We start from the raw sequence: 18,466 nt of genomic DNA on the forward strand, positions 1-18,466 counted from the left end.
AAAACTCAAAATAAGGTTTTTGAAATATTCAGGTTTCATTTTTTGCAATAAAATATATAGGTTGCCGTGGAATTTATAGAGAAATTATAATTATAAAATCACAGAAAATTTTTAAGTATCCTACATTTAAATGGCGTCAGAACATTTGGCAACATTGTATAGCGCGCGAGGTTCAGACCATTCAATAAATTCAAACTAAACTTTAACGCGCTTATGTTTTTCATACATACTTATTAGTTAATTTATCGTTAACAAATTTTCATAATTCATAATTGAAAAATAAAACAATAATTAAAAAATACTAGCATTCCTGTCATGAGATATTAGAATGTTATGGTTTTGACTGAACATTTTTAATTAATTTATTTATTTACATTGACTGCAAAAAGTTAAACATGGTTAAGGTTATATTGTGCAAATAAAAATTTAAACAACCGAAATAAAGAGTTGCCACATCACGGACAAGTTACTAACAGCTGATTTACAAGAGTCAAATTAATTTTTGTATTTAACTATTTTTTTTTAATTTTCAAAATTTCAACGATTAATGCCTCATATACTATTTATTTTTTAATTTTAGGACTTTTTATGGGTTTTTTTATTTTAATTTATCGAATATTGACTACTACAGTTGTTGTGACTCAACTGGAGCGAAAGGACTTAAAAAACAAAACTTTAGAATGTTTGCTTACCTAAATAATTTTATTTCCTTAATTTATATTCTTTTGTAGACTATTAGTTCTTCTTGTACTTATTGTTGCACTGGCTCTTCCAACAATGTTCAGTTCGTTCCGAACCCAACGCTGCGGGTGGAATTTTTAATAACTTAGTGACGCCATATTTAATTTCTTATCCAATAACATCCCAGTAAACACGTTTACGTCAATGTGACGTCAAAATGACATTGGGCTATGTCAGGATTTACGTAAGATACAAGTCACGAATGAGTCATATATGACTCATTATTTCACACTTCTTGACGTAAGATTCTGACGTAAAAATATGACGTAGTCATGACGTCAGTATTATGTCTCAATGACATTTATGACGTCAATATGACATACCTGTGATGTCTATATTATGATAATGATGTCATTATGACGTAAAAGTGATGTAAGAATTGTACCTCAGAAAAAATATTTTAAAAAAAATTTCTCAAAAATAAAAAGATGGCAATTATGAAATTAATTATAGTGTTGTGGACTTATTACAAAGTTTGAAACACTAGTTATATGTTGATACTTGATGAAAAAATCCTGAAATATGCTGGGCTCGAACTTGGGTCCTCACGTATCGAAGTCTGGAACGCTGCTCACTTGTCCAAGTAACGGTTCATGTCACGAAGTAAATAACTTATGTGATAAGCCTTACATGACGAAAAATGCTTATTTTATAATTTTTTCTGAGATTAAATGGATTTTAAGAGCTGGAATTGTATAAAATTCAAGTCTAATAATTTATACAATTTTATAAAATTTCATTAAACTCATGAAATTTTATAAAGTTCTATAAAACTTTGTAAAAACTCTTATAAAAGGCTCTCTAGTGAAACTTGTGGTAATGAATAGGCAATTTATAAATTTTCATAAGAATTGATTGAATCTTACACTTTCAAAAATTTTCGTCTAAAAGCGGACACAGAGAACTTTAGACTCTCTGCGGACACAGAGAACTTTCACAGAGTGAAATTTTTTCAGAGTAAACGATGTATCCATGTCATTTGAATATTTTTTAATACTTATTGATTTCTCAAGACTCGAATTTTTTTTTTATTTAATTTTTTCCGGAAATTTAGTATTTTTCATTTGGATTTTTCTTCTTCAAAATTTCAATTTACAAAATTTAGATTTTTTTTTTTAATTTCAACTCTTTTAAGTATACCATTTTTTTTATCTATATTTCTTTTTAATTTCAATTTTTTTCGAAATTTGAATTTCTTTAATTTAACATACTAACAACATTATGAAACTTGATGTACACAGTAAAAAAATTTTGCGTCATTGTGTCAAAAATTTTTGTGTTAAAAATTTTTATGTTAAATATTTAACATTTTTTTATGTTGATTTAACACAATAAATGTTAAATTTACACTTAAAAAAGTTAAATATTTACCACAAAATTTTAACACTAAAGTTTTGACGCAATGACGCAAAATTTTTACTGTGTAAAATACTATTAGTCTCGTCAATAACAATCATGGAACTGTTTGAATTATTTCAAATACAATGTTTCATAAGTAGCAGCACTAATGTCAGAAAATTATTTTTCAAGTAATAGTGCAATATTTAAATGACTGACATTTAATTTCTTGACGCGAAATCATAAGAAATTATATGTTTACTCGCTTGACGGTTTAAAAATTTAGAGTTCATGCCACATAAATTGAACTCGGTATTTTGTTATCAGTTTCACACCAAATCATTTATACTGAATGAAGTCGAAAATATTTTTACAATGGATAAAAGTACCTAAATTCATGGAAAAAATATAAGTGAGAAAACTATATGCAACGAAAAAAGTATTTCTTGCACTAAAGAAAATTTTGACGGAGGCCGAAGTTATATTGGAGCAAGAAGTGTTTTAGTGTCAAGAAATTTTGACTTCATTCACGAAATGTTCAGTCATCTCTAATATATTCTTAGTCCAAAGAAATTAACCTTTGAGTCAAGATTTTTTTCTGCAGTGTATGGAAACATACAAGCAAAAGATATAAAAGTTTATATCCCACATGTATTTAATTTTTATGTTTTCTTCTTAAAAACGTAAATGAAAAATATTTTGTATGTTATTTGCTAATATGTTAGATATATTCATTAATATTATAAATTATAAATTTTTGTTATTAAGAGCGGACTTAAATTTGCAAGGTACCAGCTTAAATCAGCTGTTTACCTCTTCCTGATTCTTACTAAATTTTAAACCAATTTTCACTAATATTTAGCGATTAATTGTAAATTAGACATCTTGTTAAAGAAGTTTTATATTTGATAAATTTTGATCAATCGATAATATTAAAAAAATACATTCCCCAAATTTTATCAATATTATGGAAAATAATCGTTTGTCACTGATTTAGAAAATGACTTTCAAATTACGTCAGTATTATGTACAATTGTGACAAATTATTGATGTTAAATAATGACTCACAGATGGTATCGGTATTACGTAAGACCGTGACTTGTCACTGATGTAAACGCATGATGTTAAACTTACGTCGTTATGGCATACAATGATGGCATTAATGTTACGTAATATTGTAGTTTATATATTATGTCAGTTGTACGTAATATCTAAGTCATTTCCGTTACATCATGGAGAAGTAATAAACTTACATCAGTATGATGTCAAAAATATATCATATATTTTTACATCATAATTGGATCACAAGACAGGTCAATTTTACGTCATATTTACGTAAAATATTGTGACATTCCTATGACTTATAAATGACGTCATATTGAAGTCATGTGTTCACTGGGATACGAATCTTATGTATTTTTAATTTAAATATAATTGTTATAGAAATTTTTTTTTAATTTATAAATTGATAAGCTACAATATTAATATTGATTGTAAAAAATTTTTTATTGTAACTCTGTGGAAAAATTTTGCATTTATTTTTTCAAGAATAAATTTTTAAGCCATATTGTTTAAAATACGTAAATCAAAAGATAATAAACAATAATATTATTGTTTTGATAAAATACTTGTTTTCAAATTTTATTTTGTCTTCGTATCCAGATATAACATAAGTCTATTAAAAATAATTAAACTACTTTACTTCTTAACTTGAAACTTATAGACAAATGTCGTGACAGAAAATAACCATTCTTACATGCGAAAACAGCAAAACATAATATTCCATTTGGATCATTCCATTTTAAATCGACCAATAGTTGGAATCGACCCCTTTCGATTTGGATAAATTTTGGTCAGGAGTTTTCTTTTGTCTTATAAAGAAGTTTTGCCAAAGGAAAAAAAATTAAAAAATTTTTTTCAAAAGATATGCAAATTCAAAATTTCGCGATTTTTCCAGTTTTTCAATTGTGTTTTTGTAATATCTCGAACTCTGTTATAGATACAGGAATGAAAAAATGAAAAAAAAATATTTTAGAAAAAAATTAAAAAAAATGCAAAATTTGTCAAATTTTGAATTTTCGAAAATCGTCAAAAATGACGAACGCCATTAAAATTTTGACTCTTTTTTTGTATAATTCTTTGTACTGATCTTAAAAGATCCTGAAATTTTTTGAAAGGGGTTTTTTTTTAAATATGAATTTTTTAATTTCAAAAAAAAATTTTTTTTGTTTTTTGCAACTTCTAAGTAAGGTAAAGTTATGTAGATACATAATATTGTAATTTTGAGCATTTAAAAATTAAATGCACGACGTGGAAATAATAAATAATAAATTAATTAGAACTTTTTTTTATTTTTTGGACATAATCTTTAAATTAGGCTCGATTTGACGTGAAATGACCCATTTATAAAATTTTTTGCTATTTCTTTTTCGAAACTCAACTTCTTTATCGACGTGTAGGTAAAGTTTTTGATAAAAAAATTTTAGGCGCTCACTGGGTATAAACTCGGATCCTTTTATATTCCAGTCTAGGACTCGGATAATTTTTTTTTACTAGTTTATTTGTTTTAAATAATATATTACATTTTTTACAAGATATTAATAAGACCGTACACTGAGAAAAAAGTATTTTGCTACTAAGGATATTTTTTTTTGATAATCAGAATACTTGGTATTGTGCTACTGTTCTTTTGTTACCGGTAGCGGCACCCCAGCCCGTCAGAGATGCATCTGAGAATATTTCTATACAAAACTTCAAGGATTTTATAGGCTTATGAACGATATCGATATTATTTTTCCACCAGGAAAAATCTTCGTTTACATTAGATGATAATGTTATACGAGCTTCATAATTTTCTCGATTGGTACGCAGGACTTCAAATTTCTCTCGCTCAAGGTCTTTCAAATAGACTCAACCGTATTTTACTGCTGAACAACTGGCCCCCAATGTACCAATCAAGGAGGGAAATTCTCGAATTTTACAATTCTTTGAGTTTTCGAATTTTTTAATTAAACTTTTGACCGCGGAGCGTTTATCTTCCGGAAGTTTTATTTTCATTTCTGCTGAACTGATAATAAAGCCTAGAAAGCAACATTCTTTTGAGGGAGATAATTGGCTCTTGACCTCGTTAATTATGAAACCTAACTTCTCTAATAATTTACGAGTTTTAAATAAATTATTTATACAGACGACCTCTGACTCCCCAAGAAGCCATACGTCGTCCAAATAGACAACTGAAATAAAACCTCGTTGTCTGAGCCAAGTAAAAACAGGTTTAAGTAATTTTGTAAAAACGTACGATGCAGTGTTAAGGCCGAACGGAAGACACGTAAATTGATAAAGGTTACCACCGAATTCAAATTTTAAATATTTCTTATACTCTTCCGCTATTGGAATAAGATAGTACGCGTCTTTGAGGTCTAAAGTTGCCATAAAGCAGTCGTTGTATATTAGCTCGCGCACTGTACGTAAGTCCTCTAACTTAAAATGTTCTGTCTTAATAAATTCATTCAAGTCTTTTAGGTTAAGAATTAGCCGATGTGAACCATCTGGCTTTGGTACTAGAAAAATTTTTGAAATGAATTGCCCCGGTTCATTTATGCATTCCTCAATAGCTCCCTTAACTATAAGTTCATTTATTTGTTCTGAAATCAGACTGTACTCTTTTGAGGACCAACTATGAGCCCTCGGTGGGTATGGTTGAGAGACGCTTTTACTGAAGGGTATCTTGTACCCTTTGTACCCACCCAATGATAGGATTGTTGCCAAAAAGTTCCTCCCAGGCTGGTAGGAAATGCCTTAGCCGCCCTGCAGGTACACTTACCGGACTATTTATTTCCTGTACGGATGACGATCCTTGTTCGTTGATGATCTGCGTGCATGATACGGTTTTCTCTGGTTCATGTTCGGCTTGAAGGTCTGAACTGGAGCACGCTGGTTTACTACCCCCCTCAACTCCTCTCGAACACGATAGGTCTGCTGAGGAAGGGGTTTCAAGTTTTTTGACTTTGATATAGCTGGTGTTTTGCCTAGCGGTTTTAAATCTTTTGAAGTGCGCTCAATTACTTTAGCTGTTTTCAAGGATTCCTCTAAATCCTTACCAAATAACCATTCATCCATCACCGTAGCGTTAAGCGTTTCTTTAAGGGCTGGGTTAATGTTAGCTGAGATGATCAGACGTCTTGTTAAAGATTCGTCCCGCTGCAAATCAACTAAGACCCTAGCAGTGTCGCTAAGAGTCGCCACTAGATTAGTGGTTTCAGGAGTATTCCCTTTTAGAAGGTCTGATAGTACAGAACCTAAAGCTGACAAACATACGCATACTTTACGTTGTTTCTCAATAAGACGCTTGTCTTTATTGATTAAAGGTTCCAGCAATGAAGCTTTTATCTGAGCGTTTAATTTTTGAGGTTCTAAAATTAAACAATTCTCGGGAGTTAAGTATTTCTTGAATAACAACTCTCGCTCTTCGGTAGGAAGACCTTCTTTTAAAATACCTTTCCATCTGACAAAGATATCATTATGGATAGCTGGACTAGTCTTCTTCTCCTCGTCGATTCGTTTACCAATAGCTTCCAACATTTTTCCTTCAATAACAGGATCTTTGACCACTTCAGTATATTTTTCAGGCTTGTATGTAGACTCAGTAATTGGCGTATCTTGTGTCTGTTTAGTTGCAGCTCCATTTTGCCCTGGTGTACCCTTGTCACCCAGAGTCTGATTATTTTTCTCTGTTTCACTTTGATCAGTTACTTTCAAAGAAGAATCAGTTGTTTTTGGATCATTTTTCAGAGGCGTTTTAGTGGCCAATGCTGGAATTTCTGTAGCGGGAGTGATACCAGAAATCGTCTGATTAGATTTTTTGCTAGCACCAGCTGCCAAAACATCTCGTAGGATGTTTTCTAACGGAATAAGTGGGCTGCGTTGATGATCTGACGACGATGAAGACTCTTCCTCCGACTCTGATGACGATCTTTGATGTTTATTCCCTAGAATACACAAATAATTGTAACGAGACCGCAAGCAAGTTTGTAATGCGTGTATACGCAGTTTTATCTCTGTTGAATTATTACTTGAATAATTTTATCACTATCCTCATCATTGAGGATAAGCTAAATTATTTTTGGGAACTTGTCCACAGATAATTTAAGGTAATCGGATAAATGAGAGGTGGAGCTTGTCCAACCTTTACATGGTACTTGACCATCTCATTTATGTCACCGCAAGTTTATTTACAACTTATTGTATTTAAACTCTTAACTTTACAAAATATTTTTAATAATTCTCAGCACATAAAATTTTATTTTCTGTGAACAGAAAGCAAACATTTGTTTAGGTTATACTTACGTATAATTTACGTTTTAATTCTTTTGTCCAGTCATTTTCATCATTTTTATATCTCTTTCTCTTGTAACCCATTTTATTTATTTAATTTAAATCAATTAATCCGACAGTTAAAAATTTACCATGTGGTTTTTCTTACACAAAGAAAAGGAATGAGGTTTAGAACCGGAACGCCGCCTGTGGAGACAGTGCGCGGTAGGTAAGTCAGAAACTTTGTCTTTAAACCGTCTGGAAATAAGTACATGAAGTAGGGGTACTACCAGGTGATCTGAGGAGGAGGCGCGGAATACAATTATAGTTTACTGCGCAGAGTATAGGTATTGAACTGACTTATATTCTGATAATCACAATACTTGGTATTTTTATTATCAAAATACCATGTATTGTGATTATCAAAATACTTTTTTCTCAGTGTAAACTTAACTTAAAACCTAGTCTACACATTATTTGTATTTTAAATGATATACACATTACCCTCAGATATGATATTAATTTTTTTTAGTAGGAAATAGTTCAATTTACTTATATCTAGTATTTTAGCAGTGAAAAATTAAGAAAAGTACTTAGATTTTGAAAAAAAAAAATAAAAAAAAAACGATTTTAAGATGAAAATGTAGTTTTTGGTTTTTTTGTTTCACAACCGTGATCCCCCATGAAAAAAAAAAAAAACATTAAAAAAATATATAAAAAATGTATTTTAAATATATTGAAAATCTAAAAAATGAAGTGTCGGGTGGGACTTGCTGAGGTCCAATATGAGAAATGGAAAAAGCGTGGAGCTAGGAGAAAAAGAGGAGTCAGCCTTGTAAAAACCGAGAGGTGTATAAGTAAAGCATAATAATAATATATTGAAAATCTATAAAAAATATATAAATATATAAAAAATATGTCCGCTATTTTTTTTTTTTTCTCAAAAAAAACTTTAATTAATTTGACAACTATCCCCGCTAATCCCGGGCAGGGCCGATATTTTTTTTTATATTTTTTTTATTTAATTGAAGAAAAAAAATTTTTTTTATTTAAAAAAATTTGACAATTTCTTTTCAATTAAATAAAAAAAATATAAAAAAAAATCGGCCCTGCCCGGGATTAGCGGGGATAGTTGTCAAATTAATTAAAGTTTTTTTTGAGAAAAAAAAAAAAGAATGGCGGACTTCGAAAAAATGACGATTTTACTAAAAAAAAACCGATTATTTTATATAATTGATCATGTTAAATTTTTTATGTGTATTTTTTCGAAAAGTTCATTCAAAAACAAAAATTAAAAAAAAAAAAGATACCCAAAAGTCAATTTCTAAAAAAGTTATGGCTATTTGAAAATAAAAATGCCATTTTTTTGAAAAATTCATAACTTTTTTTGAGTTGGATAAAAAAATTTGAAAAAATTCTGAAAAATGTCTTTCAAAGGGTAGAAAAGAATAGTAAAGTTTCAGCTAAATCTAAAGTGGTCGGGTTCAAAAGTGGTCGATTTGGCATGGAATACCCCATATATTTTTAATAACTAACTTTTGGCCGATTTTCATATATATTTTAGATATATTCAAAATATATCTTAAAATACATAGTTAAAAATATGAAAAAAATATATTTTGAGTATATCTAAAAGATATTTGAAATATATATAAAAATTGGCCAAAAGTTAGTTATTAAAAATATATTTACGATACATATTTTATATATATTTACACGGAAAAAAGTAAACTGTAATATTCACTCGGATTCTGGTTAATTTTTATAGTTTCAAACAGTAAAGCGGACATCGGGGTGGCCAAAATATAAATATTACAGAACTTAATGTAGAAAGTATAAAAGCCACAATTTATAATTTAATATCCAAAATAAGTGATTAGTAGCTGTCATTATAGTAAATAACGACTCTTTCATCTTTAAAAATTACAGTTTCAAACAGTAAAAATTGCCATTTCAATATATAGTCGATATTATGAGGAGAAGGGGAACTCAGATGAAAGAGAAGGGGGTCTCACTCTGGGAGAATTAAACGTTTCAAACAGTAAAAATTATACTTTTAAAATATACATTTTATCAGTCCGAACAAGTCAATAATTACAGTTTGATTTTTAGCGTTGCGTTTAAAATTTACCGTTTTACTTTGTAAATATTGACGTTGCTTGTATTAGAAATTTACTAACTTTATTTTATACTTTTTACATATCATAAGATCATTTTTTAGGTACGAAATAATAAATATCAAAGTCTGAATTCTTAATTATTATACTTTAACATTTTAGACATTCACATAGCGAATATTACTGTTTGAAATAGTATTTTCTTCCATGTAAAGAGTAAATTGTAACGTTTAAATGGTAAATATTATAAAGTGAATAGTAAAATCACGATTTTACTGTTTGAAATGGTAATTTTTAGCAGTTGATCATTACTTATTATAAATCGACTGTTATTTATTATAGTTTATTTTTTTCCGTGTATACCCGAGTCGAAATTTAGAGCCCATTTAGAACCTTCTAAAATCGGATCTATTTCTGACTTAGGGGCTCAAACTAGAGCCTGTTTCCATGTTTAAGTAGGTCCGGTTTTGGTCCCACAAGCGCTACAAATTTCCGTTTTCGGCGCTTTAGGGCTCAAAATCGGACCTGATGAAAATAAAAATTAGATCCGATTTTGAACCCCTGAGTCCTCTTTTATTATTATTTTTTTATTAATTAATTTTTATTTCTCTTAGTTGCCACGACTGACCCATGCCTGGTTACCAGGACTGTGCCTTAGTCAATTTTCAAGTCTGCCTCATGCTATTCCATAAGAAATAATAAAAAAATTAATTTTCTAAGCATCATTTTTTTTTCTATTTGATTTTAAATGTAGAGGCTAACGCAAATTCAGACTGTTTGACTCTTATTTAAACCTAACTTTCGCTAATCATAGAAATAAAGTGAAAATCGCATCCGCCCTATCCGAGATTCGAACCCGAGCCGCGCGCTTGCTAGACCGATACCTAACCCCTACACTATACGACCGATGAGCTGCTACGCATCTCATCATTCTTATAAGCTAAATCTATATAATGATGAAGTGTGACGGTTTAATAATTTATGTTATTTAATATTGTGTTTTGATGAAAATTAACTATTTTTTACACATGGTTATTAATTAAAAACAATGCAAAAGTCAAGTCCTTATATTACTCTAGAATTTGTACACCATTCTGTGGATTTTCAATATTTTATTATAAATTTTAATATTTAAAATTATCAATATTAAAAATTTAACTGTAAATTATTAAATTTTAAATTTTTAAAGACCATATCAATTTTGACGATATGTAATTGTTTTGGTTGAATAATAAATTTTAAATTTTAGCATTTGCTAACAAATATTCGTTAAACAATAAATTTTTACAATAATTTTAAAAAAATTCATTGTGTTGAATCAAGACGAAAAATTCTTGAATCAAATAAAATTCACTTAAACCAATATAAATTTCTTAGTTGAAGAATTTTTCTCTTCAGATCAAGAAGAAAAATTTTTTTAGTTAATAAATTTAATTTTTTAATTATTGATGGAAATTTTAATTAAATAATTGATAGAAAAATCAATTTTTAATAAATGTAATTTTCGTGTCATTTTGAGTTCTCCCAGCTCAAAAATCTGATAGAAGTGTAATAAAACACTATTTTTTGAATTTTTAAACTGCAATAACTTTTGAATGAATGAACCGATTTCTACACAGTTGGCGGCATTCGACGCAGTTTTTGAAGCCTCACAAAGAATCTTTCAGTTTAAATTGATCAAACTAGGAATTTCTAAGTAATTCCGAAAAAATACTTTTTTTGGTTTTCTTTCGACAACAATAACTAACTAACGAATCAACTGATTTTGACCGGGCTGGCTGCGATCAACGTGGTTTTTTGATTAAGAGCTGATAAGTTTTTAGAATCGATCGGTAAATCCGTTTAAAAGTTATTCCAACAGAACCACATTTGAAAAATTTTTTTTTTTTAATTTTTTTGAGATTTCTCACTTTTCTCAATTTTTTAATTTCGATAGACACAAAAAAAATTAATACCATAAACTCAGTAAAAGGCCAAAAAAAGTAAGACAAGTTGAAAAACTCATATGATAATATTTTCTGAAGGTGGCCCATTTTGCCCCACATTTTCAATTTTTTATTTTCAATAAACAGAACAAATTAATGTCAAATACTTGGCAAAGGACTAAAAAAAACGTAAAATCAGAGAAAAACATTAAGGATTTCACATTTTTGTCTTAATAGGTCCGTTTTGCCCCCTCCCCCTTCTCTTACTTAATTATTAATTAACTTTAGATTTTCCATTGAATGGCCAAGGCTAAGTTATTCAGTCTTGACCTAAGCCTAGCACACCATTAAATAGCCAGAGCTAGATGACCCAGTCTTGGTTCAAGTCTGGTTCACCAAAAGAACGGCCGAGACTGAGTTGTTCAGTCTTGGCCCCGTCGTTCAACTCTGGGGACTCCTACATAGAAAAAAAGGTTCACTTGAGCCAAGAAAATATTTTTCTTCCTAATTATTTTCTTAAGCGAAAAAAAAAATTATTTTTTAACACTAGAAATTTCACTTATTCCAACAAAATTCAATGTCTTGCTTTAAGAAATACGTATCTTGATCTAAGAAAATTTATTTAAGTCAAGAAAATCTTGTTATTTTAAGAAAATTCGGCCTCTTGCTCCAAAAAATTTAGTTCTTGATAGAAGTAAATTTTCTAGTCTTGAGAAAATTTCTCTCTTACTTCAAAAAATGAAATATAAAGATAGAAGTAATTTTTCATTTACATTTTTATTGATTAACATGTCAAATGGGAAGATCAAATAATATTTCATCATTTTTTTCCATTTAATATGTATAATTGCACGCTAAAATAATATAAAATGGGTATCAAATATTCAAGAGAAAAATTTTCTGAAGGTGAGAAAATTTTTTTCTCAGTTGAAGTAAGTGGCGTTGCTTCCCTAAAGTATCTAAAAATCTTGATCAAATACAAAAACTTATTGTAACAAGTATTTATGATAATTTGAATTAAGAACAAATGACTTCCACCAAGAATAAAATTTCAAGAAAAATTTTTACTTCGGCCAACACAACTTCGGCCTTCCTTCAGGCACCCGAAAATTTTCTTGAGCCAAGAATTTTGTTCTCCAATCAAGAAATTTTTCTTTCTGTGTACATGGGTTAATTCATATTATTTTACTTTTTTATTTTTAATTTTTAATTTTTTATGTCATGAATAATTTAATTGTAGTTAATAAAAATTTATGAAGAGGCTAATATTGACGGACTTGAGGGTTCAAAATCGGACCTCTCGGTGAATGTTCGGATCTGTGGGTTCAAAATCAGAGCTATGGGACTACAGGGCTCTCAGTCGGATCTATTTCGGACTAAAGGGTTCTATATAGGCTCTAAATTTCGACTCGGGTATATTACAGAAATTTTATCGGCCTGAAAATTGAGCTGCTCTAGGCCTGGGCCTCATGGGCCCAGGCGTTAATCTATCATTGTTGAAAAGTATTAGTTGAATCGGAAGCACGCGTACTGAATTTTATGAGATTGTATAGAACTTTGTATAATTTTAATAATATTCATAAAATTTTATAAAAATTCATCTAATCGCTGTTTTTGTAGCGGGATCTCATCTATAGCATTTTACACGGAAAAAAATTTCTGGGAAAATTGACGATACAACTATTGTAAAGCTGGACTATACTTTTATTACTATTAATTGTCAAATATTTTAGAAGAAAAAATACTATTTATTCATGAAAAATTACGATATTACTATTGTAAAAAGTAAGAGATGAAAATTTCCAGTGCTGCCTCTGTATCTTTCCAATAGAACTATAGCAAATTTTACAATAGTTGAATTGGAATGTTTCTCAATTAGTGTGAGTGATGGCCGTGACAGCGCTAGACTCCGAGTTTATGTAAATGTTAAATCGTATGAGTCTTAGTTTAGCTCGGATAGCGTAGAGGGAGAGTCTCTGGCTGCCAACACAGGGTTCTGGGTTCGATTCCCAGATAACAAAAATGTCGGTTTCTTTTTTCGATTACTGTACAGGTACCAATTAGTCCAACCTTCTATCTCTCTCCCTCCCTAATATTTCTTTTAAAAAAACCAACTGTGAATTTTTACAATAGTTAAATTGTAAAGTTCACAAACACATATTGTATAATTTGCTCTATAGTATCCGACTTTTTAAGACTCTTGCTAGTCTTATTTGTTGGATAAAATTTACAATAGTAGATCGTAAAAATTACTAAATGAGAAGTATAGTCCACCGTTACTATTTTATTTAGTAAAAATTACAATAGTAAAATAGTAAAAACTCCTTCAATTTTCTTTCCGTGTATATAAGCCCAACTCTTTTATAGAACTTCATACATTTTCATTAAATTTTATAAAAATAACTATTTAAATTAAAAAAAATGAACAAAGCTCTTTATATAATTGTTTGTCACACTGAGCAGTGAGCCGAGTGCTTAGATTGGAAGGTGAGAAGACCCGAATCTAAACCCAGCGGACGCTTAGGAATTTTTGCCACATTCAAATGGTTTCTAAAATTGTAATTAGCATCCGAAAAATTAATGTACACGGAAAAAAAAATTTCGTTCTGGTAACTTAACTGTAGAGTTACCACAACTATACACAGGTTACTGTTCGTTGTAAAGTTACAGTAACAAAATGTTATTTAGTTCTGATAACTCAATGTTGTTGAGCTCTCAGAGCTCTACGGGATTGTTCTCAGAGCCAAACGGTATAGTTTGGAGCACTCTATGTTGCGAAGTAGTGGAGTGCGCTGACATATTTCATAACCTTTTAAAATGACAAACCGAATTATTTTGTTACTCATCCATATTATTAAAAATATATGAGGACAATTAAGTTTCCAGTTTATTTATTTAAGGAAATAGGTTTTTTTTTTTGTCGAATTGAATTTCGTTAGAATAGTTTTGTATTTATGGTTTTTCAAGGTTCATTTGCAGTGACTGTTAATTTAATTTATTAGTTAAATATATTGTAATAAGTAATAAGTTATCGGAATACATTAAAAAGACCCCATTTAACACAAAATAAAATTTGTTTTCGTTTTTTTATCTTTTCTTGTGCATATACGATAGTGATTTTATGTCCAATATTTATTGATATAATTAAGAAAATAAGATAATTTTGTGACGACCATATTTTTATTTTACAAATAATTTTTATTTGTAATATAAATTCTATTATTATTATTATAATACTATTCTTATTTGTCATATACAATTATTGTTGGCAATGTAAATTCATCCTGCCGCATTTATTTATTAAATTATCAATGCTAAATCGTAAAAAAAATTATTAAGCAGACTGCCAAAAATTTGTTAGTCTCAGAACGATCCTGTAGAGTTGTGAGAGGTAAATAACGTTTAGCTCTCAGAGCTCAACGATGTAGAGTTGCAGGAGCCAAACGGTATTGTTACCATAAGAATACGTTAACCTACTGGAACTTTTTACAACTAACTAACTACTATAGAGTTCCTATAGCAAAATTTTTTTCTCCGTGTACGGTGTTAAAGTATAAAAAATTTTATTTTATCAAATCTAAACTTATTAAATTATCTTATTGACACTGATTCTTGATCATTGTACAAAGTTTAAATTTCCTGATAAAAAAAAAGTATTGAGACAAAGAAAAAAGTATTGAAAAGTAAGGGAGGAAGGGGTCAATTGAACCAAAAAAAGTTTAGCAATTTTTTACTATTTGAATTAAAATTAAATAATAATTTTTTTTTTCTTGGAATGATAGTTTATTATGTCTATTATCATTATCAATACATTAATTAGTCAATAAACAACGTGAATTTTTATAAATTATTAATTTATGCAAGCGCGTCGAATGGTTCAATTGACCCCCGCTCGGGGGCAATTGAACCACTGCTTGGGTTCAATTGAACCAATAATATTTAAAATTTAAATTCGAACTTTTAATAAATAATATATTTATTTTTAACATTACTATTGCACATTTTTAATGCACAGATCTTATATTATATTAATTAACAATTTTCACACACTTATTTATTAAAAAAAAAACAATCTCAGGTACAAATAATTATTTCTTTTTTTTTTGTACTCTTTTTTTTTGGTTATTAGTTGACTTTAATGTTTTTGGTTTCTTTTTTTCTTTATTAACATCCATATCTTCGTCTAATTGTAAAATTTTGGGTTTCTTTGCATTGGTTCTAGCTTCTATTTCTAATTTCTCAGGTGTATCAGTATAAATTGCCGTCTTACCGCGTACTCGACCCTTTCTTGCTTTTTGAGTTAATTGAGCCCGTGGTAAAGGCCGTATTTGTGAAGGAGTAATGATGTTTACTTGCTCATGATTAGTTTTATCACGCAATATACCATCGTTGTTGTCAATTGGAGAAGTCAAACTTGGAGCAGCAGTATGATGAGGATTGTCAACTGAAGTATTGCATGAGGGAGCTAATTGATCAGGCTTGTCATTTGATAGTGGCATATCAGTAACAGTGGCAGGTGAAAATTCTTCATCAGAAAATATGTTAGGATTAAATGGATAAATACCAGTGCATTTAAAACCAGCTTTTATATTTTCTGCTGTTACTGATGAAATAGCTTCTGCAGTTACAGAAGGGATATCGTAGATAGTCATACGAACCCCAGGATGACTTTTACACCAACGATCGGATTCAGCGTTAAAACGATGCTTAAATGGACCAAAGACACTTCTATCAAGCGGTTGGAGTTTATGAGAAGTGTGATGTTTGCTGAAGTTAAACAATAGTCGACGAGTAATTGTTCTTGCTCCAATGAAAAAACTTTGTTGTGAGGATGATACCCAACATTCAAATTATCACCTTTCTTGAATTTTATAAAATATCTTCTTAATGTAGGATAGGAAAGACCGAATTCTTTAGCAGCACTTCGTATCGTTTGTTTTGTTTCCGAAATACGCTTGCAAGCAGTTTCATACGTTTCAGTGGACGCTTCTCCACGATTAGATTTTTTTACTCTTTTACGAGGCATTTTAATATCTGTAAAAAAAATTATTTATTAAAAATTTATACATAAAAATGAGACATTAGCTAACATAAAAAATAAAAAAAAATATTTATTATAAATTAAGTTCGTCAAATTGTTAGGTTATAACCTCAACTTGACAGAAATAATTTTATCTAGTCAATATAATCAACTATTAACTGTTAATTTTTAATAATAATAATAACTCAATCTTTTATTACTTACCACAGATATTAAATACTTTTTTCAGTCTTGAATAAATTAATATTAACTTAAAATTGAAACAATAACAAACACATTACATTTTTATTTTCCTCGGTATTTTTTATACAGAGTCAAGGTGCGCGCGCATGTCTCATGCTTCTCCGTGGTTCAATCGTCCCCGCGACTGCTGGTTCAATTGACCCCATATGATTTTATGAGAATTAATAATAAATAATAAATAAATAAACTATTATATCACTATAAACGAAGTTGGGGATTATAAAGTATAAGTATATACAACTACTACAATTCAAACTTTATCAATTAATTCAAAACTTAAAATATTATTAAACAATTTGTCACCAGCCGAAAAAAAATTTTACATGCCTAAAAATACAAAAATCTTAATTTTTCAAAATTTTTTGATCGAAATGATTTCAAATTTTGATCATATCTGCGTTTAACATATTAGAATCTAATTTTAAGAGGATTAAGCATTTTTTCAATTTTTTCGATTTTTTAAGTCGAGTGGTTCAATTGCCCCATGGTTCAATTGACCCCTTCCTCCCCTATTGGTTTTCTAGTCAATCCAATACTTTTCGATACTTTTTTCTTTGTCTCAATACTTTTTTTTAATTCAGGGATTAAATTATCTGTCCACTTAAAGTGGGTTATTATGTAAAATATTTTTTTTTTCTTTAAATAATTTTTATTAATAATTTCTTTTTTATTTTATTGAAGACCGTCATAATTTTTCGTTCACTTATAGACCAGGTAATAGGATAATTAGGATCCATGTCCCTTACTTAAGTACTCTGTCTGAGACCTCAATGCATTTAAGACCTTAAAACCTTAACAAACAGGTAAATGGGAGTCTTGTTATACGCAAACGAACTTGTAACTAAATAGAAAGAAACGTTAGAATGTATTATCCGAAAATTTTCAAAGATATTCTTAATAAACGTATTGTGGCATCTAAATCCAGACTGGGAAATTTTTGTCATTACAAAAATAGACAAATAATGACTCGAATTGAATAGTTAATTAATAAGACTATAGAATAAAATAGAGTTAAATGTTAAAATATATAAGTGAACAAATCGAAAATTATTAATTAATTATTAACAATCCCTCGTCAAAATTCGAGTCCCGTTTTGACCGTAAAAATGTCCCAACTCTTTGAAGTCTAATATGCCGCTGAAAATCAAGTCTGTTTTGACCGTAAGGTAAAAGCCCCAATATATGATCATGTACCAGTATATGATCACTCCATGTATTTGTATACCTATATTTGTGAATATAGATATACAAATACATGGAGTGATCATATACTGGTACGTGATCATCTATTGGGGCTTTTACCTTACAAGACGGTATCAGAGAATATAATTACGGTTAAACCAGGGGTACACAGTTCTGTTTTGACCGTAAAAATTTCTAGGAGTATAATATTATCATTATAAATATTATTACTATATTTGTCATCTTGTTGGTTATCATTATTTCTCTTGCCATCTTGCAGTTCTTAGGCGCGAAAATTCAAATTAATAAAAAACAAATTTTCATGAAAAGTTGACATTTAAAAAATAAAAATAAATAATAATAATAATAATAATAACTACTTCAGAAAAACGGTTTTTTTTTCAAAAATTTGAATTTTGAAAAAAAAAATTATTCTTTTCTAAATTCAGCTTAGTTCACACATTTTCACTGCAAAAAGTTTTAAAATATATAGGAATCACAGGTAATTGTTTAGTTTCACGTTTTTAAAAGTAAACTAGTTGTCACAATTGAAATGTTAACTTAAA

The 18,466-nt window shown here is 29.2% G+C and overlaps 2 protein-coding genes across 2 annotated transcripts in view; one reads left to right on the forward strand and one right to left on the reverse strand.

The window, feature by feature from the left end:
• LOC123259244 (pleckstrin homology domain-containing family F member 1 homolog) overlaps positions 1-18,466 on the forward strand; it is a 132,049-nt gene that overhangs the window by 36,357 nt on the left and 77,226 nt on the right. The window lies entirely within an intron of this gene.
• LOC123259247 lies at positions 15,484-16,751 on the reverse strand. The gene is made up of 2 exons (XM_044719590.1): positions 16,680-16,751; positions 15,484-16,468 (listed from the first exon to the last, which is right to left on the reverse strand). Exon 2 carries the CDS (start codon positions 16,084-16,086, stop codon positions 15,523-15,525), a length of 564 nt encoding a protein of 187 aa, XP_044575525.1. The 5' UTR covers positions 16,087-16,468; positions 16,680-16,751; the 3' UTR covers positions 15,484-15,522.

The sequence above is a fragment of the Cotesia glomerata genome, linkage group LG2, assembly GCF_020080835.1.
Source record: "Cotesia glomerata isolate CgM1 linkage group LG2, MPM_Cglom_v2.3, whole genome shotgun sequence".
Classification (NCBI taxonomy): Eukaryota; Metazoa; Arthropoda; class Insecta; order Hymenoptera; family Braconidae; genus Cotesia; species Cotesia glomerata.